At 42.2% G+C, this 24,022-nt stretch overlaps 1 protein-coding gene across 13 annotated transcripts in view; it reads left to right on the top strand.

Moving 5' to 3' along the window:
- Window positions 1-3,142: 3,142 nt before the first annotated feature.
- LOC121826411 (transmembrane protein 184C-like) overlaps window positions 3,143-24,022 on the top strand; it is a 56,491-nt gene continuing 35,611 nt past the window's right edge. For 11 of the 13 annotated variants that reach the window (XM_076571898.1, XM_076571897.1, XM_076571900.1 and 8 more), the window contains exons 1-6: window positions 3,175-3,830; window positions 6,526-6,656; window positions 6,748-6,784; window positions 8,456-8,661; window positions 9,727-9,801; window positions 12,090-12,183. In XM_076571898.1, the coding sequence (XP_076428013.1) occupies window positions 3,702-3,830; window positions 6,526-6,656; window positions 6,748-6,784; window positions 8,456-8,661; window positions 9,727-9,801; window positions 12,090-12,183 (672 nt within the window). In that variant the 5' untranslated portion in view covers window positions 3,175-3,701. Of the gene's footprint in view, window positions 3,831-6,525; window positions 6,657-6,747; window positions 6,785-8,455; window positions 8,662-9,726; window positions 9,802-12,089; window positions 12,184-24,022 lie in introns of all 13 variants that reach the window. The other 2 variants (XM_076571889.1, XM_076571899.1) reach the window with 2 other exon arrangements.

The following is a 24,022-nucleotide window of genomic DNA, read 5'->3' as shown; positions in this document are numbered from 1 at the left end:
GCCTCCAGGAAGACCCGCTGCTTTTCCTCCACCGTCAGGAGGGTCTGCAGTAACTGCTGACAATCTTCCCAAGTGGGCTTGTGGGTCACTAAAATGGACTCAATCAGGTTAGTCAAGGCAACAGGGTCCTTAGAGAAAGGGGGGTTATGTTGTTTCCAGTTGTAGAGATCAGAGGCTGAGAACGGCCAGTATTGGAGCTGGTGGTTAGGACCTTCCCTAAGGGGAAAGGCTCTGGACTCCTTGGCTGGCTCGTCGCGCTTTCCTCGTAGGCGACCGGCAATTGGGGAGGGAGCCGGAATCTCATCTTCCCTCTCTCTCCTTGGAGGCTGTTCAGGCGCCTCCGGGGGGGCCGTCGGTCCCTCCAGTGCCATTGCAGGGGCCACCGGTCCCTCCGGTGCCATTGCAGGGGCCACCGGTCCCTCCGGTGCCCGATTCCCTGGGTATGGTGGTGGGTCCTCTGTGAGGAGGTCAATAAGAGGTGAATTGGGGTCCGGGGGGAGGACGGGAGCCTTAGGGGAATCCTTTCGTGGGAGAACAGGGTAAAGGGAGGAGGAAGGAGAGGCGGGAGGGAGCAGTGGTTTGGCGCTCATGAGTGGCGCCGTCCCTCCTGAGCCCCCTTCCCCAAATCGGGGCTCCCCAGTCGTCCCAGAGCCGGTCGGGGAGCAGTCTCCCGCCGATCCCATCCCCGGCCCCGCCTGAGCGCCGGCACCATAACCTGCGGCCGCCTGCGCGCCCGCCTGCACGTTCCCATATCCCACGCTCGCCTGCGCACCCGCCTGCGCGTTCCCATCTCCCGCACCTGCCTGCGCACCTGCCCGTGCGCTCACCGGAGCAGCGGCCTGCGGGGAGAGGAAAAGACTTGTTGGTGTGGGGTTAGGGAGGAACAGGGAGTGGGAAGGATCCGCCGATCTGGCTTCCTCGGCCCCGGGATTCGGCGAGCGCTGCTGCTGCTGGGGGGCCGAGGGGAAGAGAAACGGCTTAACCCACGGGGGAGGTTCTGTTGTCAGGAGTCTCCACATGGCAATGTATGGGACCTGGTCCGGGTGGCCATGGGGACTGGAAGCAAAAACTTTTCCCTCCACCTGTGAAATAAGACTGAGGTTAAAGGTTCCCTGACGAGGCCATCCTACATTCATTTTAACCCAATCGGCCTCGCAAAGAGTGATCCATTTTTTCTTCTTGATTACGACTCCTTCGTTGTTGGCTCGTATCTTTACATCTGACCAGTGTTTAAGCGTGAGGCTCAAGGGGGTGGTGACAGTCTGTCCCATGGTTGTTTCTAGGAGGAGAACGGTTAAACAGAAAACAAGGAACAACAAACCAATACAAATAACACTAACACGCGCTGCGCGGCTTCGGTTCCAAACCGAAAGCAAAACCTCAGAAGGAGACTGCGAGGGTCCAACCCCCTCTTCTCCAACCAGCACAACGTATCCCTCAGATACGTGAGTGGCCCCAAAAAACCGTGCCCCAGAGGGCAGTACAGATTCCCGTGGAACGTCTTCCAGGGTTCCAGATTCCCCTGGGACGTCTCCCAGGGTTCAGTGGCGAAGTCCAGGCCCGTCGGCCCCCTCTTTCAGATCCACTGACACAGACAGATTATCAGGCGCAGGCGCAGAGACAAACAAACAACATTCAACAGTCAGGCAAACAGACAACACTCAGACTGGACAGGGATGACATAAACCAAGGCCGGCCGGCTTACCTCCTGATGGTGGGTCGGTGGTCCCAGGGAGGGGTCTCAATCCCCGTACGGGCCACCAAATGAAAGACCCCCAGGGGAGATCTTCCCTCAGGGAGAGACCCCAGACCCGGGAAACACACCGAAACCACAGATCAGATGCAAACAGCAAGAGGCTTTATTAGGTGCACAGGTACCTGGGGCCAAGTCTCTCGGAGGACTTGCGCGCCTTCCTAGGGCAAAGGGGACTTTTTATGGGATTTCAGGGGCAGAGGCGCGGTTACAGAAGCGAGAAGCATAGTTACAGGGTCCCTATTGGCTGTTTTACAGAGGGCCAGGGTGAACTTGGGGTCGCGTTCTTTAATTGTCAGAAGTTTGATGTGTGGCTGACTTGGCCTTGCCCAGGCCAGCTGCCTATTCTTCAAGGCCAGGGGCCCGCCATAAAATATCAACTGTCTTACTCCCAAGGCCGCTGACCCAATTATCCCCTATCTTAGGCCCGATGGCTGGCCATAGTTATCTTTTTCTTCCAAGGCCGGCTGGCTAGTTAGTCACAGCTGTGAACTCCTGTTTTTCTGATTCCTGCAGAATGGCGTTTCTAAGGCCAAGTTATTGGGGGGGGCATAACATCGGCCCAACGCCCCATATCCTCATAATGGAGTGGGGTCCTTCATTTGGACAAATCAATCACTTGAAACTTCTCATCTGTGAAACAGAAAACTGCCTGTCTCTCAGTACTTTTGTGCAGATCAGCTCATATAGGTAAAGAACGTAGGATAGTGTTTGATTTCAGAAAATGACAATATAGGCCATATATATTCATGTGTCTAATTGAGACACGTTTGCTTGCTCCCTTGATTTAGAGAGACCGTACGATACCATTTGCCATTTGTTTGCTCTTCAAACCTATACAGCTAAAAGCTTTGCGTGCACAGAATATGGTGTCAGAATGCCAACCTTTTGAATTCTAAATGAGTAGGACTTTTTAACACAAGTTCCAAATGTGAACATTTCACATTGGCAGTTACTTCCAAGTAAGCTATATTTTAGAATGATTCTATTCGGTTCAGAAATTATGCAGAGAAATCCCTCCTTAGGGCTCTAAACTCTAGTAACTGACTGAAATTTAAGCGAAGGTTTCCTATTTTGTGTTTTTCCAGCCGGCTTCTGTTTCCACCCCTAAAGACAACCGGGGAGCCTTCTCAGAAAAAAGCCTGTCTCAAGTTCCGCTCCACGGTGACTGGCCCTCACTAAGGCTTTCCTTTAGATGGAACAAAGTCTTAAGACGGCAGCCGGTGTTTTTGAAACGTCCCCAGTCCCTACAACCTCCGGAACCCTTCTGAGGATCCACAAAAACCAGCCAAGTTAGGGAAGCCAACAATCCTCCACTACCCTCCTCTGCATCCCTCCCACCACGCCCTTCAGTAACCTTGGTTACAGCCACGCCCTCCTCAGTAGCTGCCCAATCATAAACGTCTGATGTCACCGGACAGGGTTGGCCTAGCTTGAATCTCACCTCAGGTCATTGGCTTTAAGCATCTGAACGGAAACGGAAGCGGACTCATTTCTTTTAAAGATGAGTTTCCCCTAGTGCAGAAAGCGTGAGTGAGGAAATCGCGGCCGGGTCTTCTGGGGGGCGGGGACTCACCTGCCAGAGCAGGAGTGGGGCACGGGCGGCTTCCAGCTGCAGGGCAGACGAGCGCCCAGGTCCGCAGGTCATCCCTGGCTGTCCTCGGGGCTATGGTGCAGCCAAGACTCTAGGCGACCCGCAGGCGAGGCGCCGACCCACCACCGGCACCGGGTGCATGCCGGTTGCCGACTAGGATGCAGCCCGCACCCGCGAGCATCCCGAGCGGCCGCCGCTGCGGCAGCCGCAACCACAGCGCGACCCGAGGACGCGGCGCCAGCGGCTGGTAAATTTTTCTCTAGAGAGAGCCAGAAGAGAAAACAACCAAAGAAGAGAAAAGTGCCAAAATCTCGGTTTGGTTCGTTTTCTTGGCTGTCGTAAGCTAATCTGTTTATGAAAATGCCCAGCGTGTGTAATCTGAACAACTGGAGGCGATGGATCCGACCCCTGATCATACTTACTTACGTAGTTGGAATCCTGATCTTAGTTCCCTTGTGTATTTGGGAACGTCACAAACTGAAGGTAAGAGGGTCCAGCACCTCTACCCTTTCTTACACTGTTTGGCAGAATCTCTTTGTCAGCTTTTAATTCTTGAGGGTCAGAAAAACATTTGTCTTTGAACATTAAACGGACCCGTCTGATTTCACTTTACCGCTACAAGTATAGGTGGAACCGGGTGGAGAAAAATAATGTTGCTGCTTAGAATGCTTCGCTGATACCCATCAGTTCCCGGAAAACTATTCTTGAAATCACATCTGCTGTGCAGATACTGGGCTTGACCAGATCAGATAAACTACCTTGAAAGCTCCCTTCTGGATTTTATAAGCTTTTAGCATGCTTCCGGGAACGAAAGGATTCCCGTTAGTTTGACTTTGCTAATTGTTTTTACGTTACATCTTTTATTTGTTCCTTTCTTTAATGAGATAAAGTCTCATGTAGACCAGGCTGTTTTGGAACTTGCTTTGTAGCCTAGCATGGTCCTCCAACGTCCACATTCTCCGTGCTTCTGTTTATTCAATGCTGGGGATGGAACCCAGGGCTTTATGCATTTGAGACAAGCAAGCATTCTACCAACGGAGCTACATTCGCGACTTGAAGTTTCTCCTCAGTCAAAGCAAAAGTTTTACAAAAGTTCCTCGTGTATTTGTTTCTTTATTTAAAAAAGTGTACTTGTTGGTGTATTCGTGGGATGGCCCACTTGTGGAGGTCAGAGGACGGACCAATTGGGGGAGTTGTTCTTTCCTTCCATCATGAGTGCTGAGTGAGGACTGAGCTCAAGAGATCAGTGCAGTGTTGGAGGCAAGCCCCTTACCTGAGTCATCTCTCCAGCCGCCTTTTGTTACTTGTTGATGTCACAACATGACGTCATGAATATGTCCACCCAAATTTAGTATAGCAATCTTAATATAAATATAATTTCCACACTTAGTGTTCCTTGGAGTACTTAATTCACTTAGTATTCTCTTAGTTGTGAGCTTCAACTGTAGTTTGAAAGTGCCATGAACCTTTAAGACCAATTCTAATCTGCAGTGTAAACTGCTAACACCCCAAGTTGAGTCCCTCAAGTTCTGACAGGGATGTTTAATGGAGGATGTGCGGGTGAGCCTGTCAAAAAATGCACTTGGATATGCAAGTCTGGACCTCAGAACAGTTTCAATTGCAGGTACACGTCTTGTTTAATCTACTCTCTGCCATAATAAAGGGCCGTGGAGACAGCTCAGCAGGTGGAGCAATAACCAGGAAACCCGACCACTTGAGTTCCCTCTCTGTGACCCACCTGACTGGCATCTATGGCAAGATGGGAGGTGGACACGGAATTGCCTGGAAGCTCGCCAGCCAGCTGCCTCCACTCTGCAGCACAGCAGCAGAAACAAGAGACGCCCTGGTTCCTAAGCTGGAAGGAGAGCTGACTCCCCAGAGCTGACCTCTGACCTCCACACATGCACACCTGCACTCACACACACACACACACACACACACACACACACACACACTCACACACACAGAAGCACATGTGTATACCATGAACTGAGTGCCTTCAACAGGAATTTGTGTTTTCAGTCTTGAAAACTATTTTGGAGTCAGATATCATGGGGACCAGAGGGCTGCTGTCTAGGGAAGGTACTCTCAGGTTGCAGATGGCCATGCCCTTGCTGAATCCTCAGGTGGTTGAACGATCTCATTTTGAGATCGCCAGCCCTATGAGACTATGACCTCATTTCACCTAAGTCACTTCCCATCAGCCTTATCTCCAAATATGGCCGTTTGCAATAGGGGTTAAGTTCCGACCTCTAAAGGGGAGCACACCTAGGTACTAATGGTCAGACTTTAGACAGTGTCCGCAGTTAAAGAATGCTTGAGATCAAGGACACAGAGAAGGAGCAGCAAGGGACCTGGCACCAGCATTTCCCAGGAATTCACAAGGAACCAATGAAGTGAATGCCCGGGAGGAGGGTCTCGAGGGGACATTCTGAATAGTGTGCACTGTTGCCAACCTGCCTGTCACTCTTCACAAGGAGAAAGGTCAGTGGGAGCTTAGTGATCACTGAAGCTGGGAGGACCAAACGCAGAACAGAATTGTTGAAGTACGAATGTGTGGTGGAAACTTAGGATCCGGAGAATATATGAGTTTTGAAGATTTTGACTCCGAAGGAGCCTGAGAAATGATAGCACAATAGGTAGAGGGGACTGAGAAGATCAAAGGAAGGTTTTGTTTTTGTGTTCAAGGTTAGAGGCTTAACTGGAGCATTTCCTCAAGATAGCTCATAAACAGCAAACAAGAATCAGATACAGAAAGCAAATAACACACTAGGAATGGGCAGAGATACTATGCAAATGTTCTTTTTGTTTGTCTTTGAGGAGAAGGATGAGGAGGAGGGTTCTTTTTTCAGGCTGTCCTGGGGCTCACAGAGACCCTTCTGCCTCTCAAGTTACTGGGACTAAAGGTGTGTGCTACCACACTCTGTAACTCCAGCCCCAAGGAATCTAGCACCCTCTTCTGACCTCAGCAGGTACCCACACTCACACATGCACATATTCACACACAGACACACACATACATAGAATTTTTTAAAAAGTAAATCTTTTTTTAATTGCTACTAATTATTTGGGAAATACCAAGCAGTATCTGTAATCTAATGAAAATTTAAGACAAAAATATTGATCTTTATAGTTTTAATATCAGAATCTAAACCAATGTGTTCTTTTGTTTTTCAAGGTTGGAATACATACTAAAGCATGGTTTATTGCTGGTATCTTTATGCTGTTGACGGTACATGTGTCCTTCTGGGGGATTCTGCAACACATGATGCATTACACACAACCCGAACTTCAAAAACCTATTATGAGGTCAAATCTTAATGTATTTGCTATTACTACTATTGACTGACTTAAATCATAAAGATGATATTAAGTGTTTTTTATGTTTTACTTTCTGTAGGATTCTTTGGATGGTCCCAATATACAGTTTAGATAGTGTAAGTATATTTTATTGTATTTCGTTAAGAATTCTTTGGCTGGAGAGATGGCTCAGTGGTAAGGAGTACTTTTCTAGAGGACCCAGGTTCAATTCCCAGCACCCACATGGCAGCTCACAACTATAACTCCAGTCCCAGGGAATCCAATTTCTGATCTCTGTAGGCACCAGGCATTAACATAGCACATATGCATACAAGTAGACAAAATACTCATGCACATAAAATAATAAAGTAAGTAAGTCTTTTTAGAAAAGGAATTCTTTTATGACACTTTTTTTCTGGTTTTTTGAAACAGGTTTTTTTTGTGTAGCCCTGGCTGTCCTGGAACTCATACTGTAGACCAGGCTGGCTTCATACTCAGAGACCCACCTACCTCTGTCTCCCCAGTGAGTGCTGGGATTAAAGGCGTGTGCCACCACCGCCTTGCTTCTTTTCTGACACAACTATGCTTACTAAAGAATGCTTAATAAAGTAATGAACACACAATTTTGACTTTTAAAGGAGATTAATAGTGAAATTTTTTTTCTTTTTTCTTTTTTTTCTTTTCTTTTCTTTTTTTTTTTTTTTTTGAGAGAGAGGATTTCTCTGTGTAGCCCTGGCTATCCTGGAACTCACTCTGTAGACCAGGCTGGCCTCAAACTCAGAGATCCACCTGCCTCTGCTGCCTGATTGCTGGGATCAAAGGTATTCACCACCACAACCCAGCTTTTTCTTTCTTTCTATTTTTACTTATTTATTTACTTTTTTATTTTTGAGACAGGGTCTCACTATGTAGTTCTGGATGTCCTGGAACTCACTATGTAGAGCAGGTTGGTCCTGAACTCACAGAGAGCCCCCTGCCTCTGACTCTGGCCAAGTTCACGTGTTGTTAGTGTTGGTAAGGAAGATAATATAATGAAAAATGCAGATATTTCAAATATTTTTAATGTGTAGCTGTTTTTTGTTCAGTTGATTAAATTTAAGATTAATGGCTCTTAATCTTTTAAAGAATGAAATATTGTAATTACCCTTCTCAATACATAGCCACAAGGGAATACTTTCCCACCCCAGGCATCAAAATGTGCTGATGCTCAGTTCCCTTATATAAAATGGTTAGCATCAGCATATGGACTAGTGTGTCTCCCCTGTCCTTATGGTCATTTCTAGATGGCTTATGACACCTGATAGAATATCAGTGTCATATGCAGGTAAGGGGACCTCTGTGAGTTCCAGGCCAGCCTTGTCTGTATAATGAGTTCCAGAATGTAGACCTGGGGTCAGAGGATGTTACAAATATTTCTGCTCCAGGGTTGGCTGAACCAATAGATGCAGATTCTCATAAGGATGCTGATAGTTTGCTATCATGCTTTTTAGTTATTGTCTTTTATTTGTACACCACCCCACCCCAAAAAAGAAAATAAAAGGAAAAAACATTTTCCACAGTAGACACAACTAAAGAAAATGGCTTTAGCCAGGTGTGGTGTTACATCCCTTTAATCCCATCACTCAGGTGGAACTCTTAAGTTGGAGGCCAGCCTGTCTACATAGTGAGCTCCAGAACATCCAGGTTACATAGATCCTATCCCCCATCCAAAAAAAAGAAAACAAAAAAAAAAAAAAAGAAAAATAATGTCTTCGGTAACATTTTCTGAGTCCGTAATATTTCTTTTTAACATCTGTGCTTTTCCATAGTGGTTGGCCTTGAAATTCCCAAAAATCGCAATATATATTGATACCTGGAGAGACTGTTATGAAGCTTACGTGATCTATAACTTTATGATTTTCTTTAACAACTACTTAACAATGCGGTTGCCAAACGTGATATTACACCTGGAATCTAAAGATCAGCAACAGCATCTCTTTCCGTTCTGCTGCTGTCCGCCGTGGGCGATGGGAGAGTAAGTGTGTTTGGTTTTGATGGACCTCTGTGTGGGTCTGAAATATCAGTCAGCTCTCTGCAAGGGGCGGGGACAGTAGGCAGAGCTCTTACCCTACGTAGCACCGTAGTACAGTTTGAAAGATAATAAAATACATTATTACAATGTACATGTTGAGAGTTTCTTTTTTTTTAACATTGCTTATCCCAATAGGAAAGTTCATCAATGTATTGAGGGAGAAAACCTTAGAAAATGTTTAATCAGCATCTTTTTTACAGTTGGGAATTGGAGCCTAAAAGATTGTGCATGTGGTCACGCAGCTAATTGTCTTGTACTTGTCTCCCTGCTGAGACAAAGTCACTGACAAAAGCAACTTAGGAACACAGTTGAGCGTGCAGTCCCTTATGGTGGGAAAGGCACGTGGCAGGTGCATGATGTCATACTGCATCTGCTGTCAGGAAGCAGAGAGGAAAGCCGGAACTCAGCTCACTGCCTTGTGTTCAGTCCAGGGCCCCAGCCTGTGGATCGCCACCCACCCTCAGGGTGGTTTGACTGTCCCAGGAAATCTTTCTGTAAACACATTCACCAGGAAGCTGCATCCTAAATGTCAATGCTTTATACACGTGCGTGTGCACAAGCTCACAGTTCATTTGTGCCTCTGTTTTTCTCCTGTGTTAGTTAGAGCCATCACTATCAGTTCTAACAGCAAAGCTCCTGAGATAATCGGTTTTATTTGACTCACAGACTCAGTTCATTTGGTCCTGTTGATTTGCAGTGTATCATGGCAAGAGTGGGAAACAGGAAAAGACCAAGGTCCCAGCACCTTCTTCTGTTCCTTCTGTTCTGTTTTGCACTATAGTGGAGCTGAAGGGAGGCTTTAGGAGATAAAGTTACTAAATAATTTCAAAGTGGTCTTCAGATTTCCGTGTTGCCACCACATTCTTACCCTACTATCATTTAGGAGAACAAAATTGGCAGGATTCAATATAATTAGTGTCGTTTGTCAAAGTGATTTTTAATTTGGAGGCTTTGCGATGTTCTGATGCCACTGAATAGTTGAGATGTTATGTTCTCTTTCTTCTGCAGAACGCTGCTCTTTAGAACCAAACTGGGAGTGCTGCAGTACATGGTGATCAGAGTGATTACCACTCTTACAGCACTGTAAGTATGGCCTTCCCTTAGCTTTTTTTTTTTTTTAATCTTCATGATACAAGGCTGGGAATATAGCTCAGTTGATAAGAGTGTTTGCCTTGTATGCACAAAGCCCTTTAATTCCCAGCACAACAGAAACCAAGTGTAGTGATTCATGGCAAATAATCCTTGCACTTGAAGGTAGAGGTAGGAGAATCGAGAGTTTAAGGCCAGACTGGGCCCTGTCTTAAAAAACAATCTATGTTCTTCAATGGGAAAAACAAGTAAAAGAACAATGTTGATTAATAGTGTAAATACAAGGGTTGGGGATTTAGCTCAGTGGTAGAGTGCTTTCCTAGCAAGCACAAGGTCCTGGGTTCGGTCCTCCGCTCCGGCTGGGGGTGGGGGGGGAGATAAATATGAAAATGTAGTCATAAATTTTAGCCAGACGGTAGTGGCACACACCTTTAATCTCATCACTCAGAAGGCAGAGGCAGGCAGATCTCTGTGAGTTCTAGCCCAGCCTGGGCTACATAGTGAGTTCCAGGAAAGGCACAAAGCTACACAGAGAAACCCTGTCTTGAAAAAAAATAGTGTAAATACATATATAAAAGCTGGATTCCATTACAATGAACAATGCAAAGGATCACCATGAGATTCACATTCTTTTGAGAGCAGACTGAACAGCACATCAGAAAAACCAAAACTCCTTTAGTTGGGTTAAACTAAATAACCACAGATTTATTTTCTACCTTGTTAGGAGTTTATTAGGAACACTGTCTTTAACTGGTGCCACCTTTAATCCCAGCACTGAGGAGGCAGAGAGAAGCAGATCTCTGTGAGTTTGAGGCCAGCCTGGTCTACATAGAGAGACGGAGTCTCAAAATAAACACACACAAAAACAATTTGATGTCAAAATATGAAACATAATCAGACTCCCTGGGAAACTGTTCCCTAAAAAATCCAAAATGTCAATTTATGATTTATCTATTAGATCTTAATGTTCTGCAGCTCACAAAATAAAAGAAAGTCGTATTTTTATTTATTTATTTATTTATTTATTTATTTATTTATTTATTTATTTATTTATTTGGTTTTTCGAGACAGGGTTTCTCTGTGTAGCTTTGTGCCTTTCCTGGGACTCACTTGGTAGCCCAGGCTGGCCTCGAACTCACAGAGATCCGCCTGGCTCTGCCTCCCGAGTGCTGGGATTAAAGGCATGCGCCACCACCGCCCGGCGAAAGCTGTATTTTTTAAAAAAACAGTTCAACTCTTTGAGCTAGAATTATTTATAAAATTTCGCTTTATTTCCTTGCTGCTTAGAAACTGGGTAAGCATATAACTTAATACTTATGGTAAAATTTATATGCAGGGTGGGAGTGTCTGTAACTAGAGTTTTCCTGCTTTGCCCACAGTCAGGACAAATCTTTGTCACCCGCCAGTCCCACAGCCGCTCAGACCCAACCAAGTAAACACAGAGACTTATATTGCTTACAAACTGTATGGCCATGGCAGGCTTCTTGCTAACTGTTCTTATAGCTTAAACTGATCCATTCTCATAAATCTATACCTTGCCACGTGGCTGGTGGCTTGCCGGTGTCTTCACATGCTGCTGGTCATGGCGACGGCTGGCAGTGTCTCTCTGCCTCAGCCTTCCGCTTCCCAGAATTCTCCTCTCTCCTTGTCCCACCTACTTCCTGCCTGGCCACTGGCCAATCAGTGTTTTATTTATTGACCAAACAGAGCAATTTGACATACAGACCATCCCACAGCAAGTGTCTGGGTCTTCAGATACTTACCTGCAATTTACAGGAAAAGGTGACCTGTAGTTAATGATTATCAGTCAAGTTTTCCAAAATTAGGCGTTGTTTTTTGAAGTTAATGATTATTCTCTAGCTTAATGGTTCTCAGTTTATAATTTCTTTAAGTTAAAAGGAATAATCATATCATACATATCTAGAAAAATGTTTCTCTGTCAGTGACCAAAGTCTAGTAATTTTCCATAGGTTTACTGAAGTAAACGGACCCTAAATTTTAAGTGTTGCTACCACTACACCTTAAGAACGTGTTCAGGACAGGAGAGCACTCAGTGGAGCACTCAGTGTTAAGAGCACTTGGTACTCGTGCAGAGGTTTAGTGAAATCTAGTTCCAGAGTATCCAGTGCCCTCTTCTGGTCACTAAGGGCATTGCATGCACATTGTGCACAGGTATACATGCAGGTAAAATATTCATATACATTAAATAAGTCTCTAAAGGGTACATATAAACATATGGTTTTGCGTGGTTAGTCATAAAGTTGATTTTTGCCATTTTTAAGGGTATTCGAGCTTGTTGGTGTCTATGGCGAAGGGAACTTAAGTTTCTCCAATGCTTGGACTTACTTGGTTGTAATCAATTATTTGTCACAACTGGTAAGTAAATCATCATTCTTCTTAATTGTACTAAATTAGTTTCTGTTGCTAAATATTATCAGGCATGATTTCTTGAGAAAAAATACCTTTTAATTTGTACATGGAACTTGAAACAGCTTTAATGTATACCTTTACACAATGTAGAAGTACAGTAATATGTTCATGAATGGTTTGGTGACTTACATGCAGAGCTGTTTGCTCTTGTGACCCCACAGCCTTGTGGGGATAAGCATGGTGTGCCCTCTAAATAAACAAACCATAATGCAATCAATCTATTTAGTGAAAGGGAAAAGTCTAATTGGCATGAGAAGATAGAGTTTAAATAAAAATGGAAGAGTTTGCCAGGCAGTGGTGGTGCATGCCTTTAGTACCAGCACTCAGGAGGCAGAGGTAAGCAGATCTCTGTGATTTGAGGCCAGCCTGGTCTACTGAGTGAGTTCCAGGACAGCCAGGGCAAAACAGAGAAACCCTGTCTCAAAAAAACAACCAACCGGGGTTGGGGATTTAGCTTAGTGGTAGAGCGCTTGCCTAGCAAGCGCAAGTACCTGGGTTTGGTCCTCAGCTCCAGAAAGAAAAAAACAAACAAACAAAAAGCAAGAATTCAAATCTCTGATCTATATTTAGAATTAAAGGAAAATAAAAACTGATTTTTAAAAAAAAATATGAGTGCTGTTCTAGGAACTGAAAGACTCTCTTAAGCTGATGTGTATTTCATCTAAAGTCTTTGGATAGTGCTTTTTACAGTATAGTAAACACTTCTAACACATAAATTACTATAAGGTTATGATGCAGCAGAGCATGGCATTGCATGCCTTTAATCCTAGAATTTGGGAAGCAGAGGCAGGCAGATCTCTGAGTTTGAGGCCAGCCTGATCTACAAAGTGCAGTTCCAGGACAGCCAGGGCTACACAGAGAAATCCTAGGCTACACAAAGAAATCTTGTCTCAAAGCACCAAAAAAGAGGGAGGGAGGGAGGGAGGGAGGGAGGGAGGGAGGGAGGGAGGGAGGGAGGGAGGGAGGGAGGAAGGAAGGAAGGAAGGAAGGAAGGAAGGAAGGAAGGAAGGAAGGAAGGAAGGAAGGAAGTTTATAATGGAAATAAATGGGGTCTGTCTCCAGAGCTTTCTCTCATGTTCATCTCTATGACCAGCAGTCTTTTTTCTGGGAATGTACTCCAAAAAAAATGATAGAAGTGTTTTAGCCTTCTGGGATGTAATGCCCATTATAAGAAAGGACTGGAAACACTCTAAACCCGGTGGGCACAGTTTGGTCTTCCCATTGGCATTTAGACAGATACTAAAAGTAAACCTTATGAAACATACACAAAAGTAAGCTACTTTCAGTTGAAAAAGATATTGGGGAACAAAATTTCATTTTAGTTCATGACAGATGTTAGAAAATTGGGTTATGTCTGTGGAATACGCCTGGAGTGTTTGCCTATCACACAGCCCTGGGTCAGATCCCAGCATGAGGGTCACAGTTCCTATGTACAGAGAAACGGCTCAGTGCTAAGAGTCTGTTTGTTTTTAGTGGTACTAGAGCTAGAACCCAGGGCCCGGGAGTGTGTGACAAGCACCCTGGGTGGCCCTGTTCCAGTGCAAGGTCTGAACTTGGTTCTTCCTTTACTGCTTTCATATCCTGAAGTATTTTAAATGAGCATAAAGTATCTCCTGGTTTTAATGGGCAAAGTAAGCTTCCAGAAATGCTTCTTGCTGTTGAAATGCTGGTTGGTTATTATAATTGACTCTAAAGACGTGGGCACTTATTTTAAGAAGTAAGGCCAGCTAGACTTACACACTGCTCTCAAGGAAATGGTTTGTGTGATGCAGATTTCATGATCAGAGTTATATTGAAACTGTGCTTATTTAATGTGTTGCCTTATAAACTGTGTGTGTGTAAATGTTACACAAGAGACTAGCTAATAATAATAATCAAGTTTTTATAAAAGTGGTGGTAATTTGTTGTAGATGTTACCAACTGTCTTATTAAATAAACACAGAACCAATGTAAAAGAGAAAACCAAGAGGTCAGAGCTCAGAGCTAAAATCTTACCCTTCCTCCTGCAGTGCTCCTAGCTTCCCGAAAGAGAGCTACTTCCTGTGTGTGTGTCATTAAACAGTCTTTCAGTTCTGCCTTCTCATTGGTTGTAAACCCAAACACATGACTGCCTTGTCACTGCCTGTAAGTACAGCCCTCCAGGTCTTAAAGGCGTATGTCTCCAATACTGGCTGTATCCCTGAACACACAGAGATCTATGGGATTAAAGGCATGCGCCACCACCGCCACACTCTTTCTATGGCTCTAATAGCTCTGACCCCCGGGCAACTTTATTTATTAACATACAATTAAAATCACATTTCAGTACAAATAAAATACCATCATATTTCCCCTTTTCTATTTTAATAAAAAGAAAACAAGCAAAAGGTTATAACTAACATAAGAAAACTATATACAAAAGTACAATAACCATATACAATATATACAAGTAATAAATACCTAAACAATGTCTAGTCCATTTGTATTTGACAAATCAGAGAAAATAATTCCATTATCTATCCTATTTTGGTAAGTCCAAAATGTATCTAATTCACTTTCTATCCTAATTAATCTTCAACTATAACTAACTAATCTTCAACTATAACTAACTAATCTTCAACTCCCTCAGAGATCCAAGAAGGAAATAATATTAACTAACAAAAATAAAAACAGAAAGTGCATGGAAACAACTTCCAAAAAATTTGTGAGTTGAAAGAAACAGCCAACTGCCTGGACAGTCACCTGAGGTTTCTCCACAGTGTTGGGACATCATCTTCAGCCTATAGGCTTAGCATATCTGACAGACTCACTTGTGAAATAGGATGTACACAAGGTCAACAGTTCAACCTCACATTGAGTGAGAGCAGTCCATGTACCAGAAACACCTGAATTCCACTAGTGTCCTGTCATGATTCAGGATTTTAAATTCTGGAAATTGTTGACAGTTTTTGAATTCAGATGTCCATTCTTCTTGTCCATTCATATATGGCTTCATGTCAGCATCCCCTTCTTCTCCACATCCCTCTACTAAATGCCAGTCTACTATTGAGAGGCGTGAGCTTAGTTACTCTTCAAGAATAACTGTTTCAGCTGCTGTTCCATTGCACAATAGAAGCTATCGTCCCACTGCCTGTTAAGCTGCCTTCGAAGAAAAGGACACTGTACCTTTTCCGGATAGCGAAGGCCACTTCAGGGATGGGGCCATATTGTCCTGGCCTCAGAAGATGCCTTTTGATAAAGCCATAACCACACTTGTTTTGTGTTCTGTCTGTCCATTTTGTCCTGTTGATTTGAGGATACTTTGTTGTCCAGTGGCTAACTTTTGCCACAATGAAAGTTGACTCCATATGCAGTTTCTTCAATGCCCATATTTTCTCTGAAGTAGATTGGTACTGCCAGGAGCCGACATGTCTCAAAAAAGAAAAATTTCTAAGTTATTAAAACATTTTAAATGCCATATTCTGTAGTTCTCTGAAGGGTTTGAAGATGACCTGTCTAAAATATCTCTGCTCAATTTTTAAAACATATCTAATATGACTACAAGTTCTATTGTAATGTCTAACTACTAACTTTCATTTCTTTATATCCTAATACTTGATAATAATAACATTCAAGGATCAGAAAATTGCATTACATTGTTAAATGAATGGTATAAATACAATTAGAAATATACATATATCATTTTCTAACAATATCAATTTCAAATTTGTATATAATATAAAACAATACAATCCAATGTAAGTATTTAAAACTAGTAATTGTCTTTTCTTTCTTTCTCCCTTTCTTTCTTTCTCCCTTTCTTTCTTTCTTTCTTTCTTTCTTTCTTTCTTTCTTTTTTTTTTAAACAAGAACCTTAAATCTAATCTCCTTTGCTTAGCCTTTTTCCTTTTTTTTTGGTTTGGTTTTTTTTATTTACTTTTTTATTTATTTTTTTAATTTTATTTTACAATAGCATTCAGTTCTACATAATAGCCACAGATTCCCTTGTTCTCCCCCTTCCTGCCCCCTCCCCTTCTCCCCAGCCCACCCCCCATTCCCATCTCCTCCAGATCAAGGTCTCCCCCGAGGACTGGGATTGACCTGATAGACTCAGTCCAGGCAGGTCCAGTCCCCTCCTCCCAGATTGAGCCAAGCGTCCCTGCATAAGTCCCAGGTTTCAAACAGCTAACTCATGCAACGAGCCCGGGACCTGGTACCACTGCCTAGATGCCTCCCAAACAGATCAAGCCAATCAACTGATTCACCTATTCAGAAGGCCTGATCCAGTTGGGGGCCCCTCAGCCTTTGGGTCATAGTTCATGTGTTTCCGTTCGTTTGGTTACTTGTCCCTGTGCTTTATCCAACCTTGGTTTCAACAATTCTCGCTCATATAAACCCTCCTCTTTCTCGATAGTTAGACTCCTGGTGCTCCACCCAGGGCCTAGCCATGGATGTCTGCATCCAGATTCCTCAGTCCTTGGATGGGGTTTCTGGCCCAACTATTAGGGTGTTTGGCCATCCCATCACCAGAGTAGGTCAGTCCCGGCTGTCTCTCGACCATTGCCAGCAGTCTTTTGTGGGGGTATCTTTGTGGATTTCTGAGGGCCTCTTTAGCTCTTTGTTTCTTCCTTTTCTCATGTGGTCTTCATTTACCATGGTCTCCTATTCCTTGTTCTCCCGCTCTGTTCTTGATCCAGCTAGGATCTCCCGCTCTCTTTCCCTCGACCCTCACCGTTCATTGCTCCCACTCATGTCCAGGCTGTTCATGTAGATCTCATCCATTTCTCCGTGTCTTTCTCGGGGTCCTGTTTTCCAGGTAGCCTCACTGGTGATGTGAGTAGCAGTCCAGTCATCCTTTTTCCACATCTAGCATCCTCCTATGAGTGAGAAAACAACTCTGAGATACCACCTTACACTTGTCAGAATGGCTAAGATCAAAAGCACTGAAGACACTTTATGCTATAGAGGATGTGGAACTAGGGGAACTCTCCTCCACTGCTGGTGGGAATGCAAGCTTGTACAACCACTTTGGAAATCAATATGGTGCTTTCTTAGAAAATTGGGAATCAATCTCCCCCAAGATCCAGCTATACCACTCTTGGGCATATACCCAAGAAATGCTCAATCATACCACAAGAGCACTTGCTCAGCTATGTTCATATCAGCATTGTTTGTAATAGCCAAAACCTGGAAACAACCTAGATGCCCTTCAACTGAAGAATGGATAAATAAATTGTGGCACATATACACAATGGAATACTACTCAGCAGAGAAAAACAATAACATCATGAGGTTTGCAGGCAAATGGATGGATCTAGAAAAAATCATCCTGAGTGAGGTAACCCAGACTCAGGAAGCTTAGCCTTTTTCCTAACCCTTGACAACAACTTGTAACCAACCCCCTAAACAATGAAAATTATCCCAGACCCAAAACCCATTAAAAAGACCAAAAAAACACCCGCCCCACACCACCTCTTTGGGAATGTGGGCGTCGTATTCTTAAAATTGCTTCCTGCTGGGTATGGGCGAAGTTATCTTTATCCTGAAAGAAAATTTTAGGTTAGTTGTCAAATTCTAGGAAAGATAACTATATTCTTCATTATCCAGTCTGTGTATAATGCCGAAGTTCAGGGTTTATCTCAAGTCCTTATTCAAGTAGTCTTTGAGACTGGATCATCTCAGCTAGTCATCTCAAAATTGCTCTGAGCACCTTGTAGTTCAGAGCTGATCTGTGGATGATGTTTGTCAGCTTAATGATATTATTATTGTCCACATGGAATTGTTGTTGTTGTGGGGCCCCATCCTCTTCCTGGAGACTTCAGTTGATGTTAGGCCTGGCCGTGATTTCCTGCAGAAAACTGATAAGAGATTCGAACACAAAGACATGTATAAGCAGCTAATTGAAGCCTTTTTTCTAGAATTAGTTACTACTCTATATGACCACTCATATCTTAACAAAGTTTAAAATGTGTGTGTGTGTGTGTATCTTGTAAATTTTTATATAAAATTCATATATATTTATAATTTATATAAAATTCACTTTAAGAAAAGTTTAAAGAATCAGAATAGAATCAAAGAATTGAGATTAGTAATAGAATAGTCCTTTAATTAATTTGGCTTTTGTCCTGTCCCATAGCAGAAGATGGCTCTTTTATTCTGGCATGATACAGGGGGTTTGCATTTTCCTTTTAACAACATGCTTGAGTTTAAAGAAGGAGAGAGCCATTCTCCAACTGCAAAGTCAGCTTTAAATTTTAATTGAACTGGGACTATTAGAAGACCAATAGTGTTAAATCTTCAGAGAAAAGCAGAAACAAACATTTAGGAAGACATAAAATTTTTTAGGTAATATATACCCATACGCCGTTTCACTCTGTTTCCTGGGATAGATGATTTGTCCCTTCAGTTGTCTCATTTGTCCTGTGTTCTTCAGATTCCTTAACCCTCATTTTCCTAAAAGACAAAAACAAAAAACCTTTCCCAAGACTAATTTTGGGGATGTTCCTTTTGGCAAGTTATTATCTGATTAAATGAAAAGGCATGTGTTATTGATACAAGTTAGTTTAAATTGGATGTTCATGCTGGTTGATGAACTATCACCTCCTCTAATTAAGAGGTTTCTCTTGTTCAAATCGAACCCTTATCAATTTTGATGGTACCCACAGCTTATCTTCTCCTGTAGAAACAAAAGCAAAACATCGTCCCCAACATAACACTTACCCTGGTTTCCATTCTGAGGTCAGCACATCCTTAAAGTATATAGGCTGATTTAATTCTATAGTTTTTTCTATTATCCAATGTCTCTCTGCAGCTGTTGTTCCTTTCTCATTGGCATTAAGAAAATTCAAAGTTAATAGAGCATTATGCAGTCTATTTCTGGGGGGTTTTGTTAACCCTTTCTGTTTATTTAGCATATCCTTTAGAGTTCTGTTTGATTTTTCTATAACTGCTTGACCTGTAGGATTATGTGGTATACCTGTAATATGCTTTATATTATAATAAGCAAAAAACTGTTTCATTTTAACAGAGACATATGATGGAGCATTGTCAGTTTTAATTTGTGCAGGTATACCCATGATGGCCATAACTTCTAGCAAATAAGTGATTACAGAATCAGCTTTTTCAGAACTCAAAGCAGTTACCCATTGAAATCCTGAATAAGTATCCATGGTATGGTGTACATATTTCAATTTTCCAAATTCTGCAAAGTGAAACATGCCCATCTGCCAGATTTCATTCCTCTGAGTACCCTTTGGGTTACATCCTGCTGGTAATGGCATTTGATTGTAGAAGAAACAAGTAGGACATTTCTTTACTATTTCTTTGGCTTGTTGCTAGGTTATGGAAAATCCTTTTTTAAACCTTTACTATTGACATGATGTTTTTTATGAAATTCTGAGGCCTCCAGCACATTTCCTATCAATAATTTATCAATCTCATCATTGCCTTGTGCTAAAGGGCCTGGCAGACCAGTACGGGATCGAATGTGAGTTATATATAAAGGATGACTCATTTTCCTGATTGTATCTTGTAATTGAATAAATAGTGAAGTTAATTCTGAAGCATCAGGGATAAATTCTGCAGTCTCAATATGTAATACCACTCTTTCAGCATACTGAGAGTCAGTAACTATGTTGAGAGGTTCTGAAAAATCCATTAATACCAACAGAATAGCATACAATTCTGATTTTTGAACTGAATTATAAGTACTTTGAACCACTTTACTTAAATTTTCTGATTTGTAACCTGCCTTTCCTTGTTTGTTAGTATCTGTATAAAATGTACGAACTCCAGATATGGGTTTTTGCCATACAATTCGAGGCAAGATCCAATCAGCTCTTTTTATAAGATTAATTCTATCGCTTTTGGGATATTTGCTGTTAATTTCTCCCAAAAAATTACTGCAAGCTCTTTGCCAAGGTTCACTTTCTATCCATAATTTTCAATGTCCTCCTTAGTTAAAGGTACAACAATTTCTTCTGGATCTATTCCTGCTAATTGAAGAAGTCTCAATTTTCCTTTCCAAATCAAATCAGATTTTTCCACATAAGTTTTTAATTTTTATTTGGTTTATTTGGTAAAAATACCCATTCCAATATAATATCCTCCCTCTGCATTAATATTCCAGTAGGAGAATGCCTACAAGGTAAAATAACCAAAATGCAATCCAGCTTTGAATCAATATGATACCACATGCCCTTCATGTACTTTCTTTTCTACCAAGGCCAATTCTTTCTCAGCTTCAGGTGATAATTCTCTTGGACTATTTAAGTCCTGGTCACCTTGTCTAAGATTTTGAACAAATTAGTCAGTTCATCATTTTTTACCCCAAAAATTGTTCATAGATGAGAAATATCTCCAAATAATCTTTGAAAGTCATTAAGAATCTGTAGTCTATCTCTCCTAATTTGCACCTTTTTGGGTCTAATTTTTTGTAGCTCTATTTTTTACCCTAAATAATTAATAGAATCTCCTCTTTGTATCTTTTCAGGAGCAATTTGTAATCCCCAGCAAGACAAATTTTTCTTTACTTCTTCAAACATTCTAAAGTATCTGCATTTGAGTCAGCTAGTAAAATATCATCCATATAATGATAAATTATAGATTTAGGAAATTTTTTACGTACCACTTCTAATGACTGTTGTACAACATATTGGCACAGAGTTGGGCTATTCAACATTCCCTGTGGGAGGACCCTCCATTGAAATCTTTTAACCGGTTGAGAATTATTATAAGTAGGCACTGTAAAAGCAAATCTTTCTCTGTCTTTTTCTTGTAAGGGTATTGAAAAGAAACAGTCTTTTAAATCAATAACTGTGAGAGGTCATCCTTTTGGTAACAGAGTAGGCAAAGGCATCCCAGATTGTAGAGAGCCCATTGGCTGAATTAATTTGTTAATTGCTCTAAGGTCTGTTACCATTCTCCATTTACCAGATTTCTTTTTAATAACAAATACAGGAGAATTCCAAGGGCTGGTTGATTCTTCAATATGCTGAGCATTTAACTGTTCTTCTACCAGCTCTTCTAAAGTCTGGAGTTTCTCAGTTGTTAAGGGACATTGCTGAACCCATACAGGCTTGTCTGTTAACCATTTTAAAGGTAGAGCTTTTGGTATATTTGGAAGATCATCAGTTGTTGTGCCCTGTTGTGGTGGTATTGTGTTCCCCAAAATATTGTGTACCCTAATAAATTTATCTGGGGTCAGAGAACAGACAGCCACTAGATACAAAAGCTAGAAAATGGTGGCACTCACACCTTTAATCCTAGCATTCCAGAGATAGAAATCCCTCTGGATTTCTGTGAGTTCAAGGCCACATTGGAAATAGCCAAGCTTGGTGACACACGCCTTTAATCCCAGAAAGCCAGCCTTTAATCCCAGGGAGTGGTGGTAGAAAGCAGAAAGATATATAAGGCGTGAGGACCAGAAACTAGAAGATTTTGGCTGGTTGAGATTTTGGCTGGTTAAGCATTCAGGCTTTTGAGCAGTAATTCAGCTGAGACCCATTCCGGATGAGGACTCACAGGCTTCCAGTTTGAGGAATCAAGACCAGCTGAGGAATTGGCAAGGTGAGATAGCTGTGGCTTGTTTTGTCTCTCTGATCTACCAGCATGGACCCCAATAACTGGCCTCGGGTTTGATTTTATTAATAAGTACTTTTAAGATTCCTGCTACACCCTGTTTTTGTATAATATGGATGGCTGGTGACCACTCATTAGAATAATGCCTTCTAATATTTCTCTCAGAAACATGTGCTAGTTTATGATTTGTTTCTGAGATTGGAGGGATGTTAATCTGAGTATTGTTGCAACGAGTCTCGACCCCACAGGTTCATAGCTATGTTAGCCACATATGGTTTTAATTTTCCTCTCTGTCCTTCTGGACCTATACATTCGAGCCATCTTGCACTCTGTTTCACCTGAGATAATGTCCCAATTCCTAACAGTTGAACGTTTACCTCCTGAAGAGGCCAAGTTGGATGCCAAAATTCTGGTGCAATTATGGTAACGTCCGCACCTGTGTCTACCAGACCAGACAACAAAACACCATTTATTTTTATTGTTAATTTTGGTCTTTGTTCATTAATAGAAGTTTGCCAAAAAATTTTCTTTATGTTTTCTCCTGAATTTTCTATTCTCTCTGTTTCATCATCCTGACCAGCATGATTTATTCTAATAGGCATTTGGTTATTTAATTGCTCTGAGTAGGGGTTTCCTTTATGGCTGCAGGAAAGGTTTGAACTGGATTTGCTATGGGGGCCTGCATGAGGCCCCTCTGGGAGTTTCCTGAAGACTGAGACAAAGGATTACCCTGTCTGTCCTTTGTTGATCTACATTTGTTGGTCCAGTGTTTTCCTTTACCACACCTTCTGCATACTCCAGAAGGAAGGGGCATTCTGTTGCCATTGTTCCTTGAAGAAACATTGTTTCTAGGAATGACCTGTTTACAGTCCCTTTTCAAATGTCCTTGCTTCCCACACCCAAAACATCTAACACTCCTCAAACCTTTTGAAATTGCTTCTCCTACCCACATATCATCCTGCTCATGAGCCTCAACATTAACCATGTCTATAATTTAGTCTTCCAAAGGTGCAGATCTTGCCTTTAATGGCCTGATTATTCTTTTGTACGCTGCATTCGCATTCTCAAAGGCCAAAGATTCAATTATTATCTTACTAGCTTCTGAATCCGGGACCATTCTCTTTACTGTTGAAGCCAGTCTTTGTAAAAAAAAAAAAAAAAAAAAAAAAAAAAAAAAAAAAAAAAAAAAAAAAATCTGTGAAAGATTCTTTTGGGCCTTGCCTAACCTTTGTAAATGACTCAGTTTTTTTTCCTGGTTCTCAACTCTGTCCCATGCATTCAAGGCTGCCGTTCGACATAAAATTAGGGTTTGGACATCATATAAATATTGTGTTTGTACTGAAGCATATTGGCCTTCTCCAATAAGCTGATCCTGGCAGACTTGTATACTTGTATGCCTTTATCCCTCCATTGTTTTTCTATGTTTTTAGCCTCATCCTTGAAACAAGTTAGCCACTGAAGCCTTTGGGAGGGTTCCAGAACAGCTTATGCCAGCTTCCGCCAGTCCTGTGGTACAATCCTATTATATGTTGACCAAGAGTTTAACATTTGCTTTACATATGGGGAATGCATGCCATAAGACACTATTGCCGCCGGGCGGTGGTGGCGCACGCCTTTAATCCCAGCACTCGGGAGGCAGAGCCAGGCGAATCTCTGTGAGTTCGAGGCCAGCCTGGGCTACCAAGTGAGCTCCAAGAAAGGCGCAAAGCTACACAGAGAAACCCTGTCTTGAAAAACCAAAAAAAAAAAAAAAAGACACTATTGCCTCCTTAAACCTTCGTAAATTGAACATTTCAATTGGAGCCCAAATATTTTGTGTAATCATTTGATTAGGCAACTGCTGTACCGTTACAGGATAAATTAAGGGTGACTGTGTGAAAATAGGCTTTCTTTCTGTAACCTTATGATCCAAACTTGAAACAACTTCACTGTTAATTTCTTCTGTCTGAATTTTTACAGGTTTAACAAGTTTTTCTAAAGCTGTCATCCCGGCACTTAAATTGACTATCTTTTTAAATAGTAAAATGAGGCTGGGTGGTGGTGGCGCATGCCTTTAATCCCAGCACTCGGGAGGCAGAGGCAGGCGGATCTCTGTGAGTTCGAGGCCAACCTGGGATACCAAGTGAGTTCCAGGAAAGGCGCAAAGCTACACAGAGAAACCCTGTCTTGAAAAAACCAAAAAAAAAAAAATGCTAATAAACTGCATAATTCCAACAATACTAATCTTCTCATATAGTTCTTCCATTGT

This window comes from Peromyscus maniculatus, chromosome 5, assembly GCF_049852395.1.
Source record: "Peromyscus maniculatus bairdii isolate BWxNUB_F1_BW_parent chromosome 5, HU_Pman_BW_mat_3.1, whole genome shotgun sequence".
NCBI classification, from domain to species: domain Eukaryota; kingdom Metazoa; phylum Chordata; class Mammalia; order Rodentia; family Cricetidae; genus Peromyscus; species Peromyscus maniculatus.
This window is presented reverse-complemented; position numbering and strand designations above follow the sequence as displayed.